Raw genomic sequence first — 9,812 nt, forward strand, 5'->3', positions numbered from 1 at the left:
ATTAATCCTGGAGTTCTATTTTTCATCAGTGCATTTCTTCAACCAATTACCACTTAACCATCCCACAATCTCAAGTTCTCACCTCTTTAGTGCCAACTAGATAGTCCAAAACACCCAGGTAACTTACATATGGTACTACCAGTGAAAACCTTCAACACACTGCATCTCAGCCTCCCAGGCCTAGGATCTTCTCTTGGCATTTTGCAGAACTGGAAAATTAAGATATTCAGACAAATGACAACATCAACTGCCCCACAGTTAACAGCTGGGACTACTTTGCCACATATCCCATTTAAGATATTTTATTTTCTAACTTAAGCCAATCTTCATCTCACCGGAAGAGACAAGCTCTCTGCTCTTCTTCCCATAAACAGGAAGGCACACCAGCGTACACATCCCATTGATAAGTACCGAGTCCATTTTAACAGAATCCTTGAGCCAAAAGCCATTAAATCCTTCTTTCCAGAAAACAGTTGCATGCAGGTCTCTTAGGAACTCAGAATCTGACCTGCACCCGGAAATGCATCTGCTTTGTAGCATTGTTACTCATTCCTGTCTTGAGCAACCACTTTGACTTCATCCTCTGCAGGTACTGCATATCACGCTGCTGAGCATAGGATGCCCCTTCAGGGATAGAGAAGGAAGAGAAAGATGGGTAAGTGTAAGCAACTTGTATGCAAACCAGCACACCTGTCCATTTACAGCAGCAGTCAGCTACATGTTTTCCTTCCCCTACTGGCATGTTTCTTTTCACTTTTCTCTTGGGCAAAGTCAGTTCCCTCTATGAATATCCACAACTGCGATTAAAGGAAAAGGTTGTTTTGCATTCCAGTACTAGTACAGGTGAGTGTGATTCTTCTATTTCAAAAGTGGATATAGACCACATCACTGCTCCCCAGCTGGAAAAGTATTCTACTGTCAAAGAAAGACTGGTTTATGTTAACATTATTAAATAGCAAGAGCAGTGGTTTTGATGGCAGAAACCAACAAATCTTACAAAGTCACCAAATACCAAAACACACATGCTAATGCATTGAAAGGCTTGCACAGAAACAGCAATAGATTTTAGACACATACAGCTTCCTATAACTGATTCTGTTTGGATGTCATGAATGAAAGGGAACTAAATATAAGGGAACTAAATATAAGGGATAATGCATAATACCTCAAATGTGAAACAAATTCAACCTATTTAATTGCAGAGTGATGACTCCCTAGAACTTCTTCCTCTGCAAAAACCCCACGTTGTCACTCACCTATCTGACTTGTCCAGCCCAAAGCTCTGTACTGCTGCAACACTCGACCCACTGTTTTCTTGTTGTTTGCTACAGCCACTGTTCTTGACAGACCAAATCGTTGCTTGTAGTATCTCATTAAAGAACGATGACCCACTCTTGCACCTGCTCAGAGGAGGTGACATCTTATTACGTGTAACGAAGCAGCTTCTAAAATGTAGGACTCAGCATATTATGAAAACTGTAGAAAATACCTGTGCTGAGAAATGCTTTTAAAAATTCTTAAAAGCTTTAGGACTATCAGGAACTCAATGTAATTACCATAAGAGCTGCTGTACTGCACTCTATCTTGAAGAAACAAAACCAAAGAATGCTGTTGTTCAAGATGGCCTCAGCTACAAACAGGCAGCTATCAGAAAGCTGTATTTTAATTAGGGGAAGGGGCACACAAGCAATGCTGTTTCAAAGTAATCAGGGAAGTAACTTGCTGACATTCAGGAAGTCTTCTGTAACTACATAGTTGGCAGCACTTTTCAGAATGAAAGGACTGAAGTTCAATCATACAAAACCCACCAAACCAACCAACCAAATATAAGTAAGCAAGAGAGCCAAATGCTACACAAGGCAAGAGAAAGGTTTTGGAAAATAAATTAATTTTTCTGAACTCGTTTACTAAATTAGTTACCAGCCGCCTCCCTGAAAAATACCTACACTTGATAACTTCAGTTAGAGCTTCTCCAAGTTGCACTGAAACAAGATTTAGAAATGTTGGGAGTATACCATGAGAGTCACATGTCAATGACGAGGTAAAGTGAGCAAAGGAACCCCCTGCCTCAGGCCACATACACATTAATGCTGAAAAAGCTGAACTACTTGGTAGTGGAAATGATGAAAGATGAGGACAAAACCCCAAAGACAAATGCAGTCTTTACTTTCTCTCAACAAAGGAAAAAAACAGGGATCTATGCTGCAGGAAAAGGATGCAGCTATAAGAAATGCAGAAAGTACATTGTAACACAAATACTATGCCTGAACTACCTGAAGGAAGGATCAGCTCCATAGTGTCATCATCATAGTCCAACTCTCTCTCTGTTGGGCACTCTCCAGGCACCTCCACATCTTCCCCATCCTTGTGATCAGGGTAACTGCTCCTGTGGAAGAGTAGCAGTACATTGTTTGTACACGGTGAGCAGCCATAACTATCCAGAACCACTACACAGAATTGCCACACATAGCTACAGCAAGCCACAGATACTGTTAAGTTTCACCTGTCTTGGTTTGAGAGCTCTCTCCAGTAGCAGCCTGCCCTGAATACAGGCTGAAGACAAAGTCCACCCATCCTTCACCTGGTTATATGTGCAGAACTCAGCATAGTGCTGCTGCTGCATACTCAACAGCAAGTTAGGCTGAAAAGTCACCACTGTGCAGCCCACCTGCTCTGTGCAACCATTAAATGAGTGCTCCAAGAAGCTCCAGTAAATCCATCTGTCAGCATAATAGGAGGTATTTCTGACCAAAATGAACATAGCTTAGGATATGCTATGGGAAGTTGAACAAAAGGCCTTTAAATCTCAGCAGTCCTGTTTAACTCCAGCTACTTAAAAAAAACCCCACAGTACGTATTAAGTCCATAATCTGCCTAAAAGGTAAGAGACAGTTACACCCTTTTATGGTCTTTGCTGGTGCACTGAAATCTACACTCAGTAACAGCAAACATACGAAACAGAATTCAAAATGTATTTTCACATACAACTGGCATTAGTGGTCACAGAAGAGGATAAACAATCATGATGTTATGTTTACCTAGAAAAGTGATGAACCAGCTATGCAAAATAAGCACCAGAACCAGAAACAGGGTGAAATGTTACAAATTAATAATAGTTACTGATGTAATATTCAACTGTTCTTTTGTATGCCCCAGTCTGTGCTCCACTCAAAGAAAGGCTTTCTCACCTAAAATCATAGAAGTCTGCAAACTCCAGGGCAGCATCTCCATCTGTGAAGAGTTTGCAGTGGCTTTTATCATTCATGTGAGCCTGTACTGCTTCTGTAGAGTAGAAGGATTTCCCTTTTTCATTGCACCAGATGCAGATTTTCCCAATGCCAACTTTCTCTCCTGCAGAAAACATTAACACTTCTATTGGTCTGAACAGAGCCTCCCTTGTCAATAATTAACATTTCTGTAATGTAGCTTCCCAGCTTGCAGACAGACAGACCGAGCAAGAGCTTTCAGCCCTTCATTTCCACAACAGCCCTGCTGTTCCTATGCCTTGACCATATGGCTCCACCAAGGACAAATCTGCATTTAAAGGTTCTTTATGACAAGGTATTGATCAAGATGTATTCTCACCAACAAATTCCATACTTCCAACAGTTTTCCATCTGATACTTCAAAATTATTTTACTCTCCATTATTTGTAAGCTTCAAGGAAGATACTTTTTTTATGGCTTTCAGCTTGCTTAAAATGAGGCAAATATTTGTGACCCATTAGTAGTTCATGTGCACACTTTAGTAATAAGAGTTTTGTTCTAGATTATATTAGAAAACTGATACAGGTGCAAGACCACGTTTGCTTACTGAGGTTTTCTCTTAGCCTCCCCAGAAAGACTATGGTCTTGCTCGTGATCAAAATACTGGACAGCACTCAGATTTTTACACCAAAAAAAACCCAACCCAAAAACTTTTAAAGTCATATCCAAGTGAAAGTAAGCAATAAAGAAATATGAGAACATTTGCAGGCATACCCAGGTACTTGATTAGTCCTCTGAGATCCACAAGGTACTCTATATCTGGAATGAAGAAACTGTGAGCTTTTGTCATATGTGCCACGTTTTTTGTGAGAGATCTGGAATGGTGGGGACAGAATAAGCAGTCTGTGACTGGTATGGCCCCAGCAGCAGGAGTGCTTTCAGCTTCTGCCTGCCTCTCCTCTTCTTCTCCCACACTTTCCATCTCTTCTTCAGAGCCAATCTCTTCATCAGAATCCATATCTTCCCAGTCTTTAAAAGAAAGTTTTAAAACAAAATTATTTATGATTACTTGTCCCAAACAATAGGAGTAAATAAGCTAGCAATTAAGCTAGAAAAAGTTATCACAGAAAATACTGCATTTTCTGTTCTTACAGATAAGTGCCACACAGTCACTTCCAGGTGCAAGAATATACAACTGCCAGTAAAACACCTTTTCTTGTAAGATGCATATCAAAGATTAAGTCTGCTCATAAAAAATGTTGGCAATTCTAGTATTCTTTCCCCTCGAATTTCTCAACTATTAACACTTTATTGCTGTTACGAAACCTTAAGTTTAATTCACCACAGCACAAGAATGCAAGCATGGCTCATTAAAAACAACTCTGCCAGAATCACGCAAATACTCATTTCCAGAAGTGAGGGGAACCACACTCCTGTTCACACATACACCTTTAACAACAAAGAACAAAGCCAGCTGCCACAGACAAACTATGTATTAGTATACACCAAGATATACTAACAATTTTACACAATGGCAAGTTTACTGCAGAGCTGATTAAGGATAAACAAACCAGCAATCTGATTATAGTTCCAGAGGGGTCTAGAAATCTGGTTTAAAGAGTTCAGATCTGGGGCAGTGAGCATTTTGCAGTACTCTATTCCTAATAGTCCCCTTTCAACTGCCACATGCACAGTGTCTGTGAACAGGGAACACGGTGCTCCCCAGTGCTGTAGGATGATAATTAGAGAACTTTGTTATAGGAAATAGCTCAGTAATTTTAAAAGCCTCGCACTGAATTAACAGGACTTGCAGGAAACATTCTTGGACAAACACTTAAAAGGAAAAAATTAACATTCAGAAACCCACCAGGATTTTAGCATTACAATTTATGACTAACACGTTAATACAAAACAGGTGCAAGCTGGCTCCTTCTTTAGATGTTAAAAAGCATGTTCAGAGGTAGTATATGTTTCTACTCTTGTAGAACAGATTCTCTGAACTGCAACTGAAATTTCACCAGCATAAAACTGCTGTAACAGATGTAATAACATGACGCAATGGTTTCATTAATGGAGCAGGCGTAGTATGGTCCCACTCCATTCACACCTGCCCCCTTGCTGCAGCTTAATCACTCCGCTGGGCTGCTCCGAGAGATGCACTTGGAGCTGCACTGTAAATTACAGCACTGAAAGCATCCAGGTTACAAATAAGCCTTTTCTGGGAAAACTTAAGCTCTGATCTTTTCAGTTGTCTCCTTTCCAGGCTGACCTCCAACAAAGACCCGTCTCCACACAAGTGGTGAGTGAAAAGCAGCAGGAAAAAACAGTTGGGGTGGCAACTCCTGAACCAGTTTTAATACAGATGCCAACATGCTGAGAAGCTATGCCACACACTGTAAGGCAAACCTTCTCCACCGGTCTTGATAGGCAGAGAAAAGCGAAACCCACCCCATTTCCTTCAACAGATCAGTGAAGTGACTGGTGGGACAACAGCAAATGATCATGATTGGATTGTTTTTAATCTATTTTTCAGAAGTAGATTTAGGGTAACCTTTTATGTCAGCATTCCTTAAATGAAACTGCCCCTGGATTCGCACATGGGAAACAGTGCTCAGGTTAGTAACTGCTTATATTCAACCTTCACACACATTAATATCTTGACAGCTGGAAGCTCAGATGCTGACACAGAGTCCTTGACAGCAAGAATGGACCAACCTTAACTCTGTTAATTTACTGAACAAGATGACCTTTTGTGATGGAAAATGCTGTACTACTGCAGAAATATACAGAGTTTTTTACGCAAAACTGTTGAACCCAAGTTGGCTATTGTCAGTGTGTTTACTGTCTTACCTTCTTCCATATCCTCTTCTTCCTCTGCTTGTTGTTTGGCCAGCTTCTTCGCTTGCTGTTCAAACCACTGTAGCCGTGGAGGTTTTTCTGATCGTTCTCTATTCTGTGATAAGCTGGCACTTCCCATAGAAACAGGAGAGCTACTTGCATCACTAGGAGGCAAAGGCATCTTCTTTGGAGAGGAAGACGGCTGAGCTCTGATGGCTTGCTGAATAGCTGCATTCATTTCATCTTTGTTTACACTCTCTGGAGCCAGCCCCTTTTCCAGGTTCTTTTCATTTAGTATTTTCACTTTCTTGCTGACAGCTTGGACAGCTTTCTTCTCCAACTCTAAGTGCTTCCTGGACTTCAAGTGATTCTCATAGGCATTGAAGGTGGAGAATCTCTTGCTGCAAACTGTGCAGTAAGTGGCAGTGATTTTGTTCTGCTCCTCTGCCACTGCTCTCTGTGCTAGGACTCTCTCTTGGAAGTTCTCAGCTGTGACAGGAGGCATGTCAGCGACCTTACGCTTCAGGTTGTATCTATGCCAGTCAGTTTTGTAATGGGCACGCTGAATATCGGCATCCTTGAAAGCCACGCGGCAAGTGATGCAAGTGTAGGTTGCCATTACTAGAAACTGAGGGAAAAAATAATAATCATGATAACAAAGGCAAGTGACAGCCACAATAAACCCCAAAGATAACCTGCTGGCAACATCCATGCAAGGCAGCATAAGATACACAGTTCTTGTACAGAATTAAATTTATTAGACAACTACTCTGCTGTCCTGAGATCCCACCTGGAGTACCGCGGACAGTTCTGGTGTCCTCAACATAAAAAGGACATGGTACTGTTAGAACAAGTCCAGAGGAGGGCCATGAGGATGATCAGGGGACTGGAGCACCTCCCAGATGAAGACAGGCTGAGAAAGTTGGGGCTGTTCAACCTGGAGAAGAGAAGGCTGCGTGGAGACCTCACAGCAGCCTTCCAGTATCTGAAGGGGGCCTATACTCTTCTTTAGGGACTGTAGTGATAAGACATGGGATAATGGGTTAAAACTTAAACAGGGGAAGCTTAGATTGGATATAAGGAGAAAATTCTGTGCTGTGAGGGTGGTGAGGTACTGGAATGGGTTGCCCAGGGAGGTTGTGAATGCTCCACCCCCAGCTGGACAGAGCCTTGGGAGATATGGTTTAGTGTGAGGTGTCCCTGCCCACGGCAGGGGGGTTGGAACTAGATGATCTTAAGGTCCTTTCCAACCCTAACTATTCTATGAGATTCTATGTGATTACCAATCAGCATGTTATGTACTGAAACCAGGACAAGGGGTAAGGGAAGAAAAAAGAAAAGACTTTGACACAGTTATCAGAGATTACTCATACCACAGCAGCCGCAAGAGGATCCCAGCTCTGGACTTAGCACCCACTGTGCTCATCCAGGGTAAGACACAGGATGAGAGGCTCCCAGCCTTGGCAGCAGCACTTCAAAAGCTCTGCACTTTTTACTGAGAAACAGAAACTAATGTTTCTTATAAAGCTTCTGTTCTGCCAATTACAGGGTTTTGAGGAGAGCAGTGACTGCTCCAGAACAAGGGTAAAAATGGGCAAACATGCTTTCATGCCCACTTCCCATTTTCCACAGTCCAATCAGATGGAAAAAAGCTATCACACTTAAAAATAAACCCCTTTCAGCTATTTCAGTACAGTGCATGTTCTGTCAACAAAACTTCACACTGCAGAACTGTTAATCTGGAAATACGGTCAGCTATGCCTACATGTAGTGCCTGAAGCCACTCCCACTCCTGGTCTTCCTCCACTTCCCACCATTCATCTCAGCTGTGCTACCTGGGCTGTCAAAGGAGAGCTGGAGGCCAGTGAGCTATCCCTGGTGCTGTTTTTTCCAAAGCCACACTTTGTTTCCTTCCTTCCTTTTCAGTGCTTAAAGAAACTTGACCTTTTTAAACAAAGTTGGTGGAATCTCTTGAACACTCTGAAGGCAAAGAGCAAAAAATCATGTTCTAACTGGAGATCACTAAAGCCATCCCCATCCTTTAAGTGATTTAGAAAAATTGTGTTTTACTCTGAAAAAAAACCCCAACCAAATAATACATCAGGAGGAGGAGGTCTGAAAGCAGGTAGAGGAATGGCAGAACTCAAAGAAACTACCAACAGGGAGAAGCAACAATGAAAGACACAAATATGCAGAGCTGAAAGGTACCTTACGAAATGCTTGTTCCCTGGAAGAATTGGACTTTACTGCTGCACTATCCGTAATCCTACGGTGACAAAGAACACATTAACAGAAAATAAAGGCCATGATATTTTATTTGAAATAGTGTTACTCATCCTTTCAGTGTAACAGATGCAATTTGTTTCAGAGGAAAATATATTCTCTGCCTTTCAAAGGATCCCGACTGCTCCCTGAAGCACTGCCCTTCCACCCACACAGCTCCCTATCCTTTTCCCAGTCCAATCAGGTATTTTACTGCCATAAATCAATGGGCACAGAATCATGCTGTTAATCACAAAATCTTTACAGAAACTCCAGGGACAAAACAGTCTGATCTGGTCTATTTTAGCTGGGAGTTGAAACTAGCTGATCCCAAAACATTCCGTGATTCTACGATTACAGGCATACTAGATTACCCTGGGATTAACTGAAAATAAGGAAACCCAAAACAGGCTAGAAAAGGTATGTAACTGAAAGCATCTAAATGCATAAACCTCCATGTCTGACTACTGAGCGAAGAAATAACGTTTACCACTCCAGCTGTGTAAAGCAGAAAGAGCCCCTGCAGAGCCCCGCGAGGTTTTGCCAGCTCTGCCCCTTACTCCGGGGCATTCTCACCCACAAACCCAAAGCGCTGAGGCTCAGGAAAACAAGGCCCGAGGCACTCACAAGGCCTCAGCCCCAGGCTGGTTCTCCCCACAGGGCCTTTACGAGGCCTGTTTTTAGTCGCTTTTATGTGAATCTGAATTGATCCGGTGTCCGTAAGACTGACACAAGACAGGCCTGAGCTTACCAGCCGGACACGCAAACTGACCGCACCGCTTACACCCGGGGAGACATAAGCGACTGAAATAAACGGACCCAAAGCAGCACGGAGCCTGCCGCCGCCGCCAGATGTGACCCGGACCGGCACCACAAGGAGGATCCGCCTCACAGGAGCCCAATCCGCAACCTCCGGCCCACGCAGCTCACCCGCTGGGCCTGGAACCGGGCCTCGCCCTTCCCCCGCCACTCCTGACAGAGCGGAGGTGTGCCGGCCGGGCCGGGCCGGGCCGGGCCTGGCCGCACCGTCTCCCCGCGGCCCGTCCCCTCCCTCCCTCCCTCCCGCCCGCCCCGTTGGACACACACCTGCCACCCGCAGGGCGAAGGACCCTTGCGTGCCACAGCCGCCGGGGCACGAATTCGCCACGCTCTGCCAAGCCGATGAACAAGGCCTCCTTCTTCCGGTAAGGAAGCCCCGCCCCGGCCCGCTCCCGCCCCCTGGCGCCGCGGAGGCCCCACGGCCCCCCGTGCCCACTGCGCCGCCAGAGGGAGATGGCGGTCCGGAGAGCCCTGTGCCGCTCCTGCCCCGCCGCTGTCCGGCTGGAAACCGGCTCTCCTGCAGCCGGGCTCCTGAGCGAGGATTATGGAATCATCGGGGTTGGAGAAGACCTTTAAGATTATCAAGTCCAACCATTATCTCAGGACTGCCAAGATCACCGCTGAACCATGTCACTCACCTATGCCTCACCTATGCGGCTTTTTGAACACTTCCAGGGATGGTGACTC

General features: G+C 44.1%; 1 protein-coding gene across 5 annotated transcripts; it reads right to left on the bottom strand.

Moving 5' to 3' along the window:
- Positions 1-258: 258 nt before the first annotated feature.
- Positions 259-9,499, bottom strand: ZNF622 (zinc finger protein 622). 5 transcript variants are annotated; one of them, XM_034066999.1, is made up of 9 exons: positions 9,393-9,499; positions 8,253-8,310; positions 7,880-8,024; positions 6,057-6,672; positions 3,981-4,235; positions 3,189-3,351; positions 2,274-2,386; positions 1,257-1,400; positions 259-624 (listed from the first exon to the last, which is right to left on the bottom strand). In XM_034066999.1, exons 4-9 carry the CDS (start codon positions 6,661-6,663, stop codon positions 497-499), a joined length of 1,410 nt encoding a protein of 469 aa, XP_033922890.1. In that variant the 5' UTR covers positions 6,664-6,672; positions 7,880-8,024; positions 8,253-8,310; positions 9,393-9,499; the 3' UTR covers positions 259-496. The 5 variants fall into 5 exon arrangements, with proteins under 5 accessions (XP_033922890.1, XP_033922893.1, XP_033922879.1 ...); XM_034067002.1 differs by having other exon boundaries at positions 7,810-8,024; XM_034066988.1 differs by lacking the exon at positions 7,880-8,024 and having other exon boundaries at positions 9,393-9,493.
- Positions 9,500-9,812: the final 313 nt, after the last annotated feature.

The sequence above is a fragment of the Melopsittacus undulatus genome, chromosome 1 (genome assembly GCF_012275295.1).
Source record: "Melopsittacus undulatus isolate bMelUnd1 chromosome 1, bMelUnd1.mat.Z, whole genome shotgun sequence".
NCBI classification, from domain to species: Eukaryota; Metazoa; Chordata; class Aves; order Psittaciformes; family Psittaculidae; genus Melopsittacus; species Melopsittacus undulatus.

Bases quoted from the DNA above. Each gene is read 5' to 3' on its own strand.
- ZNF622 (XM_034066999.1), bottom strand. From the start codon at position 6,663: ATGGCAACCTACACTTGCATCACTTGCCGCGTGGCTTTCAAGGATGCC. The intron at 4,236-6,056 runs GTAAGACAGTAA...TTTCTTTTAAAG, and splicing joins AGAAGAGGATATGGAAGAAG to ACTGGGAAGATATGGATTCT. The intron at 3,352-3,980 runs GTATGCCTGCAA...TGTTTTCTGCAG, and splicing joins AGGACTAATCAAGTACCTGG to GAGAGAAAGTTGGCATTGGG.